General features: G+C 35.0%; 2 protein-coding genes across 2 annotated transcripts; one reads left to right on the forward strand and one right to left on the reverse strand.

Moving 5' to 3' along the window:
• Positions 1-601: 601 nt before the first annotated feature.
• On the forward strand, positions 602-5,143 carry LOC132272550 (uncharacterized). The gene is made up of 7 exons (XM_059773677.1): positions 602-1,501; positions 1,595-1,714; positions 2,050-2,664; positions 2,755-3,259; positions 3,754-3,863; positions 3,915-4,611; positions 5,064-5,143. The coding sequence occupies exons 1-7, from the start codon at positions 602-604 to the stop codon at positions 5,141-5,143; spliced, it is 3,027 nt and encodes a 1,008-aa protein (XP_059629660.1).
• Positions 5,144-13,358: 8,215 nt separating this feature from the next.
• On the reverse strand, positions 13,359-18,299 carry LOC132273776 (nitrate reductase [NADH]-like). The gene is made up of 4 exons (XM_059774835.1): positions 17,226-18,299; positions 16,973-17,113; positions 16,453-16,694; positions 13,359-14,823 (listed from the first exon to the last, which is right to left on the reverse strand). The coding sequence occupies exons 1-4, from the start codon at positions 18,223-18,225 to the stop codon at positions 13,492-13,494; spliced, it is 2,715 nt and encodes a 904-aa protein (XP_059630818.1). The 5' UTR covers positions 18,226-18,299; the 3' UTR covers positions 13,359-13,491.
• Between the last annotated feature and the right edge of the window lie 1,096 nt (positions 18,300-19,395).

Raw genomic sequence — 19,395 nt, forward strand, 5'->3', positions numbered from 1 at the left:
CAAGATATAGATTCTCAAAGTGCTCAACTTAAAATCTAAAACACGAAAACAACTAAAGTGGATCATGCCACCTAACGTCTATGTTCTAAATGAATCTATGGGATTGTTTCTAAGCTACATTTGAATATCAAAATACAAATCACAATATCGATGCAATTTAACCAACATTGGAATTTCCAATACAACGTATAAAGCATGATTTCTCAAAGTTAACATCTTGAAACTCAAAATGGGAAATCCCATTTTGAGTTGCAAGATGTTGAGGGTTTCCTAGGGTTTCAGAGGAAGAAATCATGCCATGGAGGAGGGTTAACCCTCCTCGATAGTGGGGAGAGTTCCACCCACGGTTGTGTCCTCTCCTATTAAGCCTTCTTAGAGTTCTTTACTAGTGAACTCCACATCTACAAACTTCACCCCCTTGACGTATTATAGCGAAAGCCGTAATAAAGAAGTTATTGATATTGAAGATGAAGATATAGCAGAAGAATTAGATTATTGGGAAAACTCTATTGTATGCTACGTGTTGGGAAGTAAACCGTACTTTCCATACTTCAAAGCTTTTGTTCAGAAACGTTGGAATAAGGATGTAGTGGTGGTATCCATGAAAGATGGATTTTTCCAGGTCCAGTTTCCTTCAAAGGATGATCTATTACAGGTGTTATCGAGATTCCACACTTTTCAACGTCGTGCTATTATAGTGAAAAAATGGCATAAGAGTTTCCAACTTGAATGTGATATTCTATCTTCAGTGCCTATTTGGATGAAGGTGTATGATCTCCCTGTGCATGCTAGAAGTGGTATATCGGTGTCAAAGGTGGTCTCTAATATTGCAAAACCTCTATATATGGATGCTATTACTCTTAGTCGTGAGCGAGGATTGTATGTTCGCGTTTTAGCAGAAATGGAGGTGGATGGAAATTTTCCCGAAACCATCCAAACTCGATTACATGGAGTGAAATTCAAAGTCCAAAATGAGTATGAATGGAAACCCCAAGTGTGTAGTTTATGTAAAAAAATGGAACACTCTGAAAATATGTGTCCACTGAATAAAATCAAAGTCACTAAATCGAAGGAACAGTGGGTGGTGAAGAAATCAGTGAAGGGAAAAGAAGTGTGTGTTGATCAGAATTTGAGTTTGATTATTACTGATAAAATTTCGGAGGAGTTGGAGGAGGGTTTTACTATTCCAAGAAAATTAAGAGGGAAGAAAAGAGTTTCTCCAGTGTCTCAAAATCCGATTATTGCTAAGAATGCATTTCAGGTGCTTAATGAAAGTGTTGAGAGTGAGGATTCTATAGTTCCTATGGATATTGTAGGGACTACAGAGTTTTTAGTTTCAGAATTAGATAAGGTGAAGGCTACTGGTGGTATTTCTGACATAAAGGAAGATGACAACCAAGCTGAGGTTAATCCGTTAATGCTGGAAGCTGCTAAGAATGTTGTGCAAGAAGTCCAGGCTAATGGAAAAAAGGTTGCTGATGCTGTTGTTCTGATAGTTCTTGTATCTCCTGAAGGGAGTGCTTTATCTAAGAATCAAGCTGAGGCTAATAAGATAACACAAGATGATTCATAGTCTGATGTTCAAGTAATCCAGGCTGATGGAAAAAAGGCTGAAGATGATGCTGCTGTGATAGCTCCGGTATCTCTTGAAGGGAGTGTCTCATCCAAGAAACAAAAGAAAAGGAAGAAAAAAGAAATTGAAGTGGATTCAAGTGTTAGAATTACTAGAGGTATAGTTGCAGGTGGGTGCCTCCCACCAAATCCTATTGGTCAATGATTGGTTTATGGAATGTTAGGGGTCTCAACAGGAAAGCTATGCAAAAAGAAGTTAAAGCTTGGTTGAGTAGTTCCTCAATATTTTTGTGTGGTTTGGTAGAAACTAGAGTTCAAAGTCACAAGTTCCAAAGATTGACAGATAGCCTTAGAAACAATTAGACATGGGAGAATAATTATCCAGCTGCTCCAGGTGGTCGTATTTGGTGTGGTTGGGATCCAATGAGGCTAAATGTTGCTGTGATTGAGAAATCTGCTCAGATGATGTTATTATAGGTAGAGATTACAGGGACTGTTTCTAGATTTTTTGTTACTTTTGTTTATGCTAATAATACTGCTAGGGAAAGGACAGATCTTTGTAAGTCATTAATGGAGAGTCTTCCACTTATTAATGGTCCATGGATGCTGATTGGGGATTGGAATATTGTTCGATGTAACTCTGAGAAGCTGGGAGGTAGATACCATTCTCCAAGAGTTTTTGCTGAATTTAATCATACCATTGATTCTTTATGCTTAACTGATATTCCTGTGACAAATGGGACTTATACATGGTTTAATAATAGATTCTTAAATAGAAGAATTTATGCTAGATTGGACAGAGGATTAATGAATGAGGAGTGGGATCAGACTTATCCAAATGCTCAAATAGTTTTGACTCCTCCTCTGACTTCTGATCAATGGGGATTAATCCTTCACTTACCAATGAAGATTGCTGATGGTCCTAAACCATTTAGATTTTTGACAGTATGGAACAAGGAAATTGCTGTTAAGGATATTATTTCTGATGTGTGGAATTTGAAGACCGATGGGGATCCTATAAAGAAGATGCTTTACAAGTTAAAATTAGTTAAGCAGACAGTTAAACAGTGGAACAAGGATAAATTTGGTTCTGTTTTTTAACAGGTGATTGGTTGTAGGAAGTCTCTTGCTCAAATTTAGTTTTTATTAAATAATGATCCTTTGAATGAAGCTTTTATCCAGCAAGAAGAAGAAGGTAGGAGGAAATTGGAAGCTACTATTTCTAATGAGGCTTTAACTCTGGCTCAGAAATCTAGAATTCAATGGGTGAAAGATCAAGACAGATGCTCTAAATATTTTTTCCAGAAAATAAAACAGCACCGACAAGGGAATAATATCACAGAAATTCATGATGAAGGGGAGGTTTTTACTGATCCAACTTTGATTAAGACTAAGTTTGTTGATTATTTTAAGTCTGCTTATGCAAACTTTCAGCCTGCATCTCAAATTCCTCAAGCTAAATATATTAGGAAAAGACTTGTGACAGATGAAATTGAAAGGTTAGAGGAGGTTGTGTTAAAGGAGGAAATCAAAAGCACAGTTTTGGCTATGGGCTCGGATAGAGCTCCTGGTCCAGATGGATTTTCCACTAGGTTCTTTCAACAGTTTTGGGGTATTGTTGGAGAGGAATTCACTGATGCAATTCTTCAATTCTTTGATCATCCAGAAATGGGAAGAGGCATCAATAGTACTTTTATTACTTAATTAAGAAGAAAAAGGATGCTTTAAAGGTTAGAGATTTCAGACCTATCTCTTTGTGCAATACCTTTTATAAGGTCATTGCTAAAATTCTTTCTAATAGATTGGCAAAGGTCTTGGGGAGACTTGTGGGCAGAGAGCAGACAGCTTTTATAGAAGATAGGAGAATCCAGGATAATATAATTATGGCTCATGAATTGATGAGAGGTTTTGGGGCAAAACATGCTAAACCTATGTTGGCTTGGAAGATTAATTTTAAAAAGGCTTACAATACAGTTCAATGGGAATTTTTACTTCAGTTGATGCAGCTGTATGGTTTTGGTAACAAATGAATTCAGTGGATTAAAGTTTATTTATCCTCAGTTTGGTTTTCTATCATTGTGAATGGTTCACCTTATAGTTATTTTCAACCTGAGAAAGGGCTAAGATAAGGCTGTCCTTTATCTCCACTTCTTTTTACTCTTGTTATATAGTATTTCTCAGGAATTATGGAAGCTGAGGTTCAAAGTGGTAAAGTTATTCCAACTGAAGCTGCAGTTAAATCTGGAATACCTATTACGCATCAATTTTTTGCTGATGATTTGTTGATAGTTGTTAGAGCTAATATGGCCACAGTTCTCTCATTGAAAAAAACTCTGATTTAGTTTGAAAAAGCTTTAGGTTTAGCAGTAAGTAAGGAGAAATCCGAGGTCTTCATTACTAATTCAGTTAGGAGGAAAACTGGTATCATTAGATCTCTTGGCTGCAAGGTGGGTAAACTTCCTTTTACTTACCTTGGTTTTCCTATATCAGATAAAATGGTTAGAAGCATGGATTGCAACAAGCTAGTAGAGAAGGTTATTTCTCTTACAACTAGATGGAATGGTCTTCATCTTTCTATAGCTGGTAGAGTGGAATTGAGCAGGGCTGTAATTCTTCCATTGGTACACTATTGGACTTCTGTTTTTTCCTTACCTGCTGTGATTATCAATATCATTGAAAGGAAAATGAGAAACTATATTTGGGGGTATGTTAAAGACAAGAAAAAGATGCATGGTTTGCGCTGGAATAAATTTGTTGTTCCTAAAGAGGAAGGGGGTTTGGGTCTAAGAAGATTGAGGGACATTGACAAGGCTGCTAAGTGTAGTCTTACTTGGGATTTTTTGTTATCCAAAGATAGATTGTGGGTGGCTTGGTTTAAGGAAAATTACTTGAGACATTCTTCCTTTTGGAATGTAATTCCTAAGGAATCATCCTCTTCAATCTGGAAAATAGCTGGTAGAGAAATTATAAAAGAAAATTGCAGATATAGAATTCGTAATGGTCAGCAGATTCAAGTGTTTTTAGATCCATGGTGTGAAGGTAAATTTTTAAGTGAACTATTTAACCGAAGGTTGCTGGGTTCTCTTAGCAGAAATAAACAGAGTTTATTGAGTGATTTTATTGTTAATGGCCAATGGAATGAAGATCTGTTGCTTAATACTTCACAAGAATTGAGACATGTTTTTTTTTATAATAATAGGATATTTGGGGGGAGTTGATCAATTAAAATGGAAGTCCATTTTTTGTTTCAAAGCAGCTTGGGAGGTGTGTAGAAGTCAAAGACAGAATGTTTGCTGGTATAGTTTATGCTGGAGTGGGGGGGGGGGGGTCCAAGATGGTCTACTCATTCTGTTTTAGTCTTACAGGAGGGTATTTTGACTCATAAATTTCTGCAAAATAAAGGTTTCTTTATTGTATCTAGATGCTATTTATGTCTTAAGAGTGTGGAAACTCTGGATCATTTATTTTGCAGCTGTGACTTTACTTGGAAGGTTTGGAATGGTATTTCTGCCATAGTTGGATGGAATTTACAAAGGGTCTTGGATTTGCAGAACTTGGTAATGGTGTTTAATCAACGTTTTTCAAGAAAGAGTAACAAAATGGCTAGAATTTTGTTTACTGCGGTGTTAGCTAAGTGTATTATTTGGGAGGTTCTTGATGTCATGGGGGTATGCGTTTAGGATATTTTGTAACTAATTCTGTTCTTAGCAGTGCTTTCTTTTCTACCTTTTCTTTGGGTAGTTTATGATTTGTAAAGTGAGGGTATGCCTTCACTATATTTCCATGTACATTATTGTTTATAATTTTTTATAAAAATCCTTCATTCAGGAGAGAAAAAAAAAAAAAAAAAAAAAAAAAAAAAAAAAAGGAAACTCAAAATGGGAAATCAATTAAGGAACAAGAAGTTACGATATCATTTAGTTATCAACTTGAAATGAAAAGTGAAATCAAACAAGGTGGATACTTGGACATCACGCCAGATCAAATCGACACCTTGGTTACTTTAGGGTTACTAGCCTATGGGTAACCTCCCTATGTGCGTATTAGACTATAGAGGGACAATCCCCCGTACTAGAACCATGTCCTAACCGTAGTCAAACAACGACATCCTCAAGTTTCCAAAATCAACAAGTTAAGCAACAACGTATATATCAACATGTATATACAAGATAATCAATTACTACCATGCACAATCGAATTTGGAAACACATACAATACATATACTAAGTCCACAACTACAATGGCATGACAAATGTCAAATCTTCAGTGTGCGATTCGTTACACGCTATGGCAATATATTTCAGCATTGAAAACATAAACTCATGAATCTAATACAAATCCAAAATCATGATTTAAACATATAACCAATGTCAAACACATGATTAAATCATTAACGCTATAGAAACATAAATTAATTAAATAAACTAATTAATTTCTTTAAGTTTCAAATCTCAATCAAATGAATTAACACATGTTAAACAACCTTGCATGGTCATTACATACATCTATTCAAAATCTTAATTAGGTCAATGAAACAATAAAGTAGAATTTAATTAAATCATGATAATTAAATCTTTAACTTCTAAAACAATTTCAAATGGTCCCAAATTAATATATATATGCTAGTAAACAAGTCCTAGTCATTTCAAATATTAAGTTTAAAACTCAATTAAGCCAATGGAACCCTTAAATCGATTTTAATTAATTCTTTTAATTAAAATCTCTAGATTTTCATACTCATCCAAATGCTCCAAAATTAAAGTATGTTGAAGAGCATGCCAAGACTTAATTTAATAGCCTATCACAAGTTAATTCTATGCAAGGTACAACCATAATAATTAAACTTTCACAAAAGAAAATTATTAAATAAAAGATGCAATCTTTATTCAAATAATCCCAATTTAATATATGTTAACAAACATACCAAACCTAATTTACTAGCATGCCACAATTTAATTCTAAGTTGAATATCATCATGAGAATTAAATCTTAAACATAGAAAATAATTAAATTAAATTCTAGATTTTGAACAAAAACATGCATACAAGTTGTATAATCATCAAAAGTATGCAAGACAACAAAAATAATAACATATAACACCACTACCTTAATTTGAGATGAAAATCTCAAATGTTACCAAAATGAAACCGCTCTGAATTCGACGAAACTTTGGGGTTTTGTCGGGGACAACACGGTGAACGATAAACTCCAAAGAGGACATACCAAAATCCTAACTTAACCTCAAACTCGAACTCAAAAAATGGCCAAAAACGGATTCTAATAAGGGGAAAGATGTGCGTAGCCAAGACAAACATAAAACACAAAGGCACTACAACTTTTTAACAAATGGAAAAAGCTCAAAAGAAGAGAGAGAAGGTAGCAGCCCCTTGGCTGCCATGGAATCCGGCCAAGAGAGGGAGGAAGAAGGTGAAAAAGTGAATTTTCACTTTAAGGCATTCTATTTATAGTAAAATCCTAAAAGTGCCCCGCCAGGTCTGGAAAAGTGGAATTTGCACAGATGCGCTCAAACGGTAAAACCCTGTGAACAAAAAAGAACCAAAATGAGAAAAAATGAATAATGGAAGAAATGGCGTCGAAAACTAAGTCCCGAGTAGAGAGATATGCCCTAAACAAATTCGGCGGCAATCGGGGGCAGAAACCTTGAAACTGGAGGAAAACAACCAAAAGACAATTCTAAGAGTACACGACTCGACGAAAAGTGAAAATGAATCCCGTACGAGGATCCAGGCTCAAAACGAGGCATTTTTGCAATAACTTTCCTTAATTGCACAATAGTCTCTCCAAAAAGTGAAAACTACACTAATGACCCAGAATGAAAATATCTTCCCAAATTTTTTTCTTAAAAACCCTTGAAATAAAATATCTTCAAAAGATATTTATGAAAAATGCTCAAAGAAAAGAAAAAGATTCTGAAAAACTATGCATCCATAACCCTATGGACATCGGGAGCAACCAGAATACTTTACTGCAAAAGTAAATATACGTATTTTGTGGAAACCACTTAGAATGAAGATACGTGAAGTCAAAAACCAACTCTGTACACAAAAGTGAGGTTATGCCAACAAAGTGACAAACGGGGAAAAGACAAAATAGGGAAAAGGACGAAAAGTGAATAGTGTTAAAAAAATAAAAATGTGAAAATGACGCGGTACTCAAAAGAAGTTGTCAATCCAAAGAAAAGAGTCTCGAAAATCATTCCAAAGCATCCGAGACGACACTAAGTGATGAGAAACTGCACTCAGAAAGGAAAAGATCAACGGAAAAAAAATATCCGTGAAAATCTGAAAAAAAAGGAAAGGAAGGAAAACAATCGAGTCATTACAAAATCAAACCGAAACTACCTACACCAACACTAATATTTAGAAATAGTAAAAAATGAATTTTGAGATTACAAGAACAAAGTCACTTGGACAAGATATACATACATATATAGTATATCTAGTTAAGCGTAAGACAACTCTGTTGAAAATAAACTTGATTTTAGAATTTTAGTTGTAATATGTATTTTCAAGTATTTGGTATACATGATACCTGTGTGCATTTCATGTTAGTGGGGTAATAAATGGTCTTGATGAAGAAGGTTATGTAAGACTAAGAGGTATGGGAATTAAGTCTCATAAAAACTATATTAGTGGGAGTTTGTATTTGTGTTAGTGGAAGACATGAGAGTTAAGTCTACTAAATACTATGTTAGTGGGATTAGTGGGGGTAATTGGGCATTGAAATGTAATTGGTTACATATGTCTTAGAGCCTATATAAAGTCATGTACTATGCCGATTTTATGAGGGGAGAAAAGTTGAATAAGTTGGGATTAATTGAAATAATATACTTCTTCCTCCATTTTTCCTTCCAAATTATAGTGAATTGTATTTGTTTGTCTAGCCCACTTATTTCCAACAAAGTGGTATCAGAGCAAAAGCCAACAAAAGTGGTATCAGAGCCAGATTTCATGTTCAGAACCTAGACGATCCTGAAGGCCTGACGAAGTTGATCCTAGAAGGTTCAACATTTAAGAAAAACATGTTTCTCCTTGATGATGATGAAGGGGAGAAAATGTATTTTCTTAGTGAGAAGATGATGTTCTCTAATTATAGGAGAATGAGAATCATCATGACTTCATACCTCAAAGTATGTGATTTGTGGGATGTTGTTGGATTAAAGCCAAAGAATGGCATGTCCAACAAGCTTCGAGAAAAGAAAGAAGAAAAGGCATTGGTAGTGTTGCAGAAAGCAATACATCAAGAAATTTAGGAGTATTTTGGAGAGTCCAAAACTCCAAGTTGTGTTTGGAAGATGCTCAAGACCATCGTTTCCAATCATAGAAGTGAATCACTACCCATGGAGTATTGGGTACAATGTTTTGAGGATGATGAGTTTACAAAGGCTGATTATGAAAGTCTTGAGGATAAAGGTGTGGAGAATGAAGAGGCGTACAATACAAATCAAGTTGAAGAATTTGAAGAACAACTTGAAATGGTGAATGAGGAAGAGATAAAGAAATGTGTTGAAGAAGGGATTAAAAAGGTGGAGGAGAATGAAGTTAAAAGAGAAGACAAAGGAGAAGAAAGTGTTAAAGAAGATGCACAGGTTCATGAATTTGGTGCATTAACATCTTCAGGTATGGTTACAAATTCCACCTTGAAAGAAGTTATATTTGAATTATTTGATAAAATTATGATTTATTCATATTCATCTCAATTGGAAAAAGAAATCAAATATTATTAAAATTATGTTCATGTTGTGGAGAAAGAAGAACTTCTCTTAAAGAAAGTTGTTCCAAAGAAGTATGAGATTGAAGCCCAAGATGATAAGAAATTCTCAAATTATTTTTTAAAAAATAGTTTGGAGAATTTTGTAATTGATACAGGTTGGGTGAATATGGAGTTATTTTTTTACTCTAAAGAAAAAGCATATGTGAAGTTGAAGAGTCATAAAAAATTCAAGAACAAAAAAGATCGATGATGCGTTTGTATAAAGAGGATGATATATGAATATGTGAAGACATCAAATAAGCATTTAAAAAATTTTCACATGCCATATACATCAATGGAAATGGCCAAGAAGATTGTTGCAGATGAATGAGGTGGAACTCAAGACAAAGTAACAAATTTTTTATCGACTTTGAAGTTACAAAATCAAGTTTAAAGGGGGGTGTTGAAAATAAACTTGATTTTAGAATTTTAGTTGTAATTTGTATTTTTAAGTATTTGGTATACATGATGCATGTGTGCATTTCATGTTAGTAGGGTAGTAAATGGTCTTGATAAAGAAGGTTATGTAAGACTAAGAGGTATGGGAATTAAGTCTCCTAAATACTATGTTAGTGGGAGTTTGTATTTGTGTTAGTGGAAGGCATGAGAGTTAAGTTTACTAAATACTATGTTAGTGGGATTAGTGGGAGTAATTGGGCATTGAAATATAATTGGTTACATATGTCTTAGAGCCTATATAAAGTCATGTACCATGCCTATTTTAGAGGTGAGAAAAGTTGAATAAGTTGGGATTAATTGAAATAATGTACTTCTTCCTCTATTTTTCTTCCAAATTATAGTGAATTGTATTTGTTTATCTAGCCCACTTATTTCCAACAAAGTAGTATCAGAATAAAGTAAGAAAGTGGTATCAGAGCAAAAGCCAACAAACTCTACCTTTCCCTAGAAATAAATAACTCTACCTTTCTATGGATCAAGTGGAAGTAAAAAATAAAATTTTGAATCTCAAAACGTATATGTACATAATACAGAACGTGGCAACCGATTCAACTACAAGAATTAATAATATATACAATCTCTTTATTCTATAAAATCTTTAGCATTTTTTCCTTCTACAAAACACTAACATCGAATGTTTATACATTCATATATATATATATATATGTTTTTACGAATAACAAGCGCCAGGATTTAACCCCCCTCTCTTTATATATATATATCATTCTAATGAACTTGTATATATATATGTGGAAAAATAGCAAATATTTAAATTTTCAATAACATTGCAGCAAATGAAGGAAATTTTTATAAATAATTATAATAAATTATTTCGATTTTGCATTTGTTTTTACAGGAACGGTGAAATAGCTTTATATTATTCTGTTGCACATATATATATTTATAATAAAGTAATCTCATCCTACAATCTAATGCTATCCCAAATATATACCATGGTAAAGGCAGGAATTCGTTGAAATGTATATCGTCTTCAATTGTAAAGACATGAGCAACGATTAATACGTCTATAAAAAACATTTTTAAAAAATAGAGTTGCAGAAACACAATAACATTCTTTAAAATGAAAAAATCAATTTATAAACTCAAACCCTAACTGCGACACAAACTCTTGTAGATTGTAGTTCTGCAAAATAAACTCAAATCCTCTATATTTGGATTAGTAAATCCATAAAACTATAATTATAAATCCTATATATTTGAATTAGTAAGTTGATAAAAACTAAAATGTATGTGCACAACAAATTTTAGATAATTATATGATAAAAATTATAATTATATGCACACGATAACAACTGTTTAAAAAATGAAAAATGACATTTTACCGTGAAAATAATCTCTAATCCTATTTGTATCCACTAGAGTTGTATCTTCTCAAAATGAAAAACACATTCTATACAACATATACATATATAGCAACCATAAGCATAAGATAAGTCTCTACCTTCCTCTAGAAATGGATAACCCTACCTTTCTCTAGAAAGATTGAGACTCAAGTGGAAGGAAAGAATAAAATTTTGAACCTCAAAACACATATGTACATATATAAAATCATTAGCTTTTGTTCCTGCTACAAAACACTAACATAGAATGTTATATATATATATATATAATTTATATGTTTGTACGAATAACAAGCGCCATAATTTAACCTCTCTCTATATATATCATTTATATATATATGTGGAAAAAATATCATATATTTAACTTTTCAATAACATTGCAATAAATGAAGGAAATTTTTATAATTAATTATATTTTTTTTTTTTCCCCCCGAAAGTCAAGCAATTTTTATAAATTTGAAAGATGTAGACAGACCCTAGCACAAAGGATTAAAAAAAAAAAAAAAAAAATACAAAAAGAAAATTATTTTGACTTTGCATTTGTTTTTACAGGTACGTTGAAATAGTTGTATATTATTCAGTTCCATATATATATATACAGTGGCGTAGCCAGGAATTTTCTTCTATGGGGGCAATCTTTAATAGCAATAATATATATATATATATATATATATATATATATATATATATATATATATCATTTAAACCTAAACAATATATGTAAAAATTAAAGCATTGATTCATTATATTTTTATTCAGTACATTCACAAAGATTTTTCAAATTATTCATTATTATTTCAAAATTGAGTTCATTCAATTAAATATAGTAAAAAAAAAATCATATTCAATGAATCAAGAATAAAATATGAAAAAGAAAATAACATAGTTACTAAGTGTTCTAATATATCATATATATGTAAATAATAATAAAAAAAAATTCATGATAACAATGAATCTGTGACTCCATTGATTTGGGCTGCAAATAAAAACAAATTCTAAATCTTATTTAAAGAGTAATAATTAGTAACACAATTACACAAACTAAATTTTGAAATAACAACAAGCCCTAAAATAATTTTGATAGTAATAACTAATAATTTTTCTAATTAAAATTATAATTTCAAATAATAATTATAAATTTAGATGATAAAAATAAAAAATAAATAATCAGATTACTTGTCTGCTGCAATGCAGTACAGCTGACTGACTCTCTGGTAAATGGTTGCTCCGTTTGCTTTGTTTGGATTGTAGAAAATGTTACAGATTGAATATGTGATGGAAACAATCTCAAAAGTGTAATAGAATATCTTGATAAAATTAAATTTTTTTTGAGAAAAGTGGGAAAGAATATAATATTTTGGAAAAGTGAAAAAAAAATATCATATGGGTAAGTGATAAATTGATATATATATATTATAGATATTTACAATCGTGTCATGATTATATTCTTTTATTTTGTCCCTTTTTTTTGCTGTAAAATCCATATATATATATATATATATATATATATATATATATAGTATGTTCAAATTTTAGAGGGGGCAATTATACAAATATAAAAATTTTCCATGTAAAATTAAAAAAAAATTAAAAGTTGAGTGGGGATAGTTGCCCCACTTGTCCCTCTGTGGCTAATATATATATATATATATATAGATATAGATATATTTTCTATAAAGTAATGTAATCCTACAATTTAATTTTCTATAATTTTCCGTCTTTGAACGTAAAGACATAAACAGCTAGTTCATAAATAAAATACGATTGCAAACTTATAATAAATTTCTGTTAAAAAATGAAAAAATTAATTTATAAATTCAAATCCGGACTCAAACCCTACTTAGGATGTAGGCGCCACAATAAACTCAAATACTCTATCTTTGGGTTAGTAGGTACGTCCATAAAATTATAAATCCTACATATTTGAATTAGTACGTACATAAAAACAAAAAACTAAAATTGTATGTGCACAACAAATCTTATATATTTAGATCCTGTTTAAAAAATGAAAAAGATATTTTACCAATTTATATAGATACCTCAATAAAAAAAAACGGGAGTTGTATGTTATCAAAATGAAAAACACATACCATAAGATAACTCTCTATCTTCCTCTAGAAATGGATAACCCTACATTTCTCTAGAAAGATTGAGACTAAGAGAGGGAAAAAAATTAATTTTTTTTTCTTTCTTTCTTTTGAATCTCAAAAAACACAGAGTTTACATTGCTGGTAGAAGACAGTACAAGACATGCCAAGCGAAGTACAAGAACTAATCTATATACAAAATCTTTATTATCTACAAAATAACCCATTTTGTTCCTTGTTCAAAACACCAACAACGAATCCTTCACATCATATCCCAATTTCTCCAAGTTAGGCTGCACACCAAACTGAATCATTAGTGGCGGTCCACAAGCCAAAGCCAGAGTGTCCTTTGAAGCTCCAGGGACATGATCCTTCAAAACACTCTCACTGATCATCCCAACACTGTAAGCCCATCGTCCTCTGATGGACTTTTCGACGACATACCAAACCTTCAATCTATCACTATGCTCCTCAGCCCATCTATCGAGCTCATCCCTGAGCAAGATATCGTCTTCGGTGCGATTAGCATACACCAACCACATCTCTGTATGATCATCAGGGTCGTTCAAAATGGCTTGAGTGACCTGATAGATGGGCGTGATTCCAGTCCCTCCGGCGACCATTGCCAATCTCCGAGCAAACTTGTGCTTTCCATGTGCCGTGAAGTTGCCTCTGCTGGTGTACTCTATGTGGCCTAGCGGACCTTTCACCTCGATTACAGACTCGAGTGGCAGCGAGTCCAAGTATTGCGTCATGACACCGCCATTTGGGAATTTTGAATTCACACCCTTTGGATATATCTTCACTAACAGATTGAAGTTGCCGACCTCATCAATTGGGCTCGTTGGTGTGTAAGCTCGTATGCAGAGCTTATCATTGATTTCAGCAAACAAAAATATGTATTTGCCTACCGGCAACCCTAGCATCAGCTCTTCAGAGGGCAATCCGAATCTGAATAGCTGAACACCATGTGATATCGACCTCTTCGAAATCAGCTTGCATTTGATTTTTTGACGTGGCACGAGTGCCACGCTTCGTGCCGGAGCGACTTCTTTGATCGAAGCGAGGTGGGAGGCGCCATGGACGGAGTTATTCGGAGAGGAGTTGGTTGAGTCGGAGGAGGAGGTGTCACAGGTGCTCATCAACTCACCGACCCGGAACTGCTCGAGGAGCTTCTTGGCTCCATCAGAGTGAAAGACATCAAAGTCTTCTGTGCAGTCGGTACCCGCATTGATGAGGATACTGTCTGCACCTCCCGGGTGGTCTTTAAGGAACCCGGTGGCATCATAGACGTGGCCGTAGACGATAATCCAGGCCGAATCAGCGGAATTGTGCTTCGCCACGTCTGTCATTGAGTATTTCCTTGAGGACGTGATCATGAAAGGTGTGGAGAGAGACTTCCTCACTGATTGGTTCATTTCTGCTGATAGCCGGAGTTGCCTCTCCCGAGCCATCCACCCGCCGGAATCATTTCCGGGCTGAGTCGGGTGCTCGAACACAATTCCGATCTCGCCCTGGTCCCCTCTGCACACATTTACCTTCACTCTGAACCAGCAATTGTTCATCATACCCTGACCAAATCAATGCACACAATGTCACAATCTCACAGTTCATTCTATAACACACTAAGAGTATATGCTAAAATGTCAAATTCGGATGCCAAATCTATATTTTGACAGTGCTACAGTGTTAAAATGTTATATTTTAGCAATTCTGCTACGATGAAAATGTTATTTTTTAACACAACCACTATTCTTTTTCAACTACGTACCATTCCCACCGTTCATATTTGCATCAGTAATGTTAATATTAGGCACATTCCAAATCAAGTTGTAGACATTAGAAGGAAACTAAAATTAAACTTAATTAAAAAGAATAAAAAATCTAAAATATCTGGTCAAAAAAGGACCCAAATATATATATATATATATATATATATGTATATATATATATATATATGTATAAATTTATATATTTGATTATATTATTATATAAATTTTTTTATATAATTTTTTTTTATCTTTTTCAGAAATTTATATATATATTATATATATTTGATTATATTAATATTAAAAATATATATATATATTTAGGGCAAATCATTTCAGCCTCCCAAATATATATAATTTTAGGGGCAAATCATTATTTTAGGGGCAAATCATTTCAGTCTCACAAATCGCCTCCATCTCTATTCACTCGTTCACAACTTTGAAATTGCCCCTCTTTCTCTCTCTCCACAATCGCAAACTACAAAATCTACAAGAATCAGATGTTCAAAACCCATATATTTAACTTTATCTATCTGTATGCAAGAATAAAAAATCCAAAACCTATTAGCTATATTAAAACCCATAGCGACCATATCATTTCAAATTGTTCAAAAAATCAAAACCCATATCTTTCAGTTTCCATATCTCGCTATTCCAGTTCGCGTTCGCGTTCGCGTTCGCGTTCGCAAGCTTTAGCCACTGTCTCAAGCTTGCTCCCCTCTCTTTCTCTGCAACTGCTAACTTGTGTGTATGGGTTTTGTTTTAATTTTTTTCTGTAATTTTATTTTATGATCAAGGTCTATAATTCTTTCTTCTTCTTTTTTTTTTTTTTTTTTCTTTTTTTTTTTTTTTTTTTCCTATAATCAAGTCTGTAATTCTTGTTTTGCAAACTAAATCCTATTTGGTGAAATTTTTTATAATCTTTTTAATATATATATATATATCTGCAACCTCTCTCTCCCTCTCTTTCTGAAATAGCTACTGCTATTTTATTTAGCTACTTTTCAACCAAAGGCCTTAGCTAGTGTGCTTTGGGCTAGCCATTTCGGTTGCAATCATTATTGTCACCTCAGATGAGCAAAAGTCAAAAGAAATGTTTTTTGGAAGGTAAACAAAAGTCAAATAATTGATTGGGAAGTAACCAATAGGAAGGGGGATCACGTGAACTTCACGTGATCAGACAATTGTATTACAAAAAATGCTACATGAGACAAATGGGAAGGTGAGCGCGTGACTCATCACGTGATCAGACAATTGTATCACAAAAAATGCTACATGAGACAAATGGGAAGGTGAGCGCGTGACTCAATGGGGTAATTTTCTACAACCATCATATCCACACACAACAAAAAAAAAATGAGAATGACAACACGTGATTGGATGGAGAAGGTCAATTACGGTATTCCAATCAATCAATTAGTAGTGAGCAACACGTACCATGAGATTCCAAATTAGGGTTTGGGGTTGTGTGCTGAGGGACTCGTCCCAGGCTCGGACCGCGATCTCTTTGGTGGCACTGAGGAGGTCCAGCACCTCCAACTCCACGGACCAGAAGCACCAGCACCAGTGCTTGCCGTACCTGTTGGGTGTCTCTTGGAGGTCCAACGTGCACACCTGCCACGTGTCCCCACCGTCCATTGTCACCTCCACACGTGTCACTTTCTTTCCACCACCTAGTCCATCACAAACACAATATATACATCTCTCTTTTTCCATTTCCAAACAAAGCAAAAGCAGATTGCGTCATCTCTTTATAGAAGAAAAATGCTCTTTTTAAATGCACCGAAAGTGACCCCTTTTATCATCGAATCTGGCTCCAAAATTAACTTTTCAATTTTTGATCCAAAATAAATAAATAATATTTGTGAACCCACAAAACTATGACTAGATTTGTAGGTATGAAATAAAATCGAGTACTGAGTATTTTTTATATTTAAGATTGAAAACTCACCGGAATAAGCATATCCCCTCAACGTGTAAGGCATCTGAGTTGTGAATGAGTTGATCGGCAATATCTCTTCATGAGAAGGTGTTGTGATCACTGAATTAATATTAAGCTCGTTGATGATGTACTCCGGCTTATACCACCAACCTGTTACAGAAATATATATAATTTCTCACGTATTTTTAGAATAAAATACGTTTTCAATTATCAATAATACATTATTAATTTTATCATATGGTCCAATAAGTAATTAACGTACCTTCAACGTTAGCTAACTCTTCATCCACATGGGATGGAAGGACTCTATTGTCCCTAAAATGATAGTAACTGTCAGATTCTTGAGTAGTTACGATGATACGCTTGAGCCACTTCACCATGCGACCGCCAATAAATCCCGGTATGATTATTCTTATCGGGAAGCCGTGGTCCGGTGATAGAAGCTCTCCGTTCTGCATGTAGGCTAATATAATGTCTCGTGACGGATCCATCGCCACCTCCTTTCTAAGGCTCGTGCCGTACTTAGATCCTCCACCGCCCGGAAGATCTTCGGCGCCTTCGAAACAGACGTTGAGGGCACCATTCCGGCGACTATAAATTCCGCACTTCTTGAGGATGTATCGTAGAGGGACACCGCGCCAAACCGACGTGGACACCGCGGCAGCACCCCAATTGAAGCCTATGCTCTGCTTGACCACGTTCTGCTCCTTGCGGCGGTTTCCGGCGCACACGAGTGTGACCGGGAGCTCCCGGGTCGGAAAGTCGTTGACGAGCTGGTCCATGGTGAACCGGGCGGGTCGCTTGATTAGGCCGGTCACCTCCACCGTCCAGTCCTCCCAGGTGCCCTTCGGAACATATCCGTGGTTCCGGACGTAGTGGAGCGGGACCGGGGTGATGAACCCGTGGTGCATGAGCCGGGCCAACGGTGGCTCCGAGTTGAACGGGTGCCTCCCAGTGAGTCGGATCAGGGACGGGTTGCGGTCAATCCAGCAATCCGCCGTTCCCTCGTCTCTCGGGTCCAAAACGGACGGCTCCAATTCACCGTTCCCTTTTCCGATGATGTCCCTGTAATCATTTCCGCTCTCGTCTTCGCTGGAAGAGTCATCGAACACAACTGGTTTTTTCTGGCGGGTCAGCTCCAGAATTGGAGGGAAGTTGCAGCCCCGACCCGGAGAGTTAGACCGGTGGCTTGAACCGGAATTGTAGGAGCTGATGCCGGTTAGACCCGGTCCAAACTGCCGGTTCTGGACATAGGCCGCCATTAGAGACTAGTAATCTGAGGTTGGGAACTTGGGAGTGGGTGAAAATGAAATGAAATGAAATAAATGAGGACGTTTCTTCGGTGTTTCTCTCTCTAGGATTAGCTACTACGTTGGGGACTATGGATATAGAAGTCCGTGGGCTGGAAACGTGTCAAGGCCCAATATGGACCCACGTGACAGTGACAGGAGACGTCATATTTACAGAGAGAGTGAATGTGTACTTGATTTTTAGTGAGAGAATCAGCGCACAGCCGCAAGGGGAGCAGCTTAGTGTTTCGGACCATGGAGAGCCGTGGCTTGGTCGGGGACTTCGGGTATTGGACCGCGGTTTTGGGCTTCAGCCACAAAAAGACAGGGCCATTCATTATCTTATAGATAAATATGACCACTTAAATACACAAAAATGATACAGTGGGTAAATTTGAACCATTTATATACAGGTAACTTTACAATTAAGTTTATGAACATGAAAAAAAAAAAAAAAAAAAACACTTAACAATTAAGTTTGACACGTGTGATTATCAAAATACACAATTCGTCGATCAAAGTTACTTATGGTGGGTGCACAAACAAAGTGGTCTTCATAAAATTTTAAGTTGATATAAGTATATATATGTACTGTATCACTAGTAGAAAATTATCTCTAGTGAAATAGTAACACATTTGTTCCATTTTAAAATAAGTGGAAAATAATTGGCCACATCAATTAAAAATATTGAGTATGTAATGACCCGAATTTTTTCGGATAAATTTTTTCCGTTGTCTGCTCTCTTCTGAATTTGGTTTCTTGTCGATTAGTGTCGTCTCGAGTGCTCTGGAGTGATTTCCGAGACTCTTTTCTGTTAATTAACAACTTCCTTTGAGGACCGAGTCAATTCTGCATTTTTCGTTTTTCGACATTATTTACTTTTTGTCTTTTCCCTATTTTGTCTTTTTCCCTATTTCGTTTTTTCCTCGTTTGTCACTCTGTTTGCGTAACCACACTTCTTGTGTTCGGAGTTGGTTTCTGACTTCACGTCTCTTCATTCTCAATGATTTCTATGAGATACGTATCTTTACTTTCGTGAGAAAGTATTCTGGTTGCTCACGGTGCCCGTAGGGGAATAAATGCAAAGTTCTTTGTAAACTTTTTCTCTTCTTGAGGTGTTTTTCATAAATATCTTTTGAAGA

The sequence above is a fragment of the Cornus florida genome, unplaced genomic scaffold (genome assembly GCF_030987335.1).
Source record: "Cornus florida cultivar Cherokee Brave unplaced genomic scaffold, ASM3098733v1 CherokeeBrave_3.0.0_Hap2_Chr09, whole genome shotgun sequence".
NCBI lineage: Eukaryota > Viridiplantae > Streptophyta > Magnoliopsida > Cornales > Cornaceae > Cornus > Cornus florida.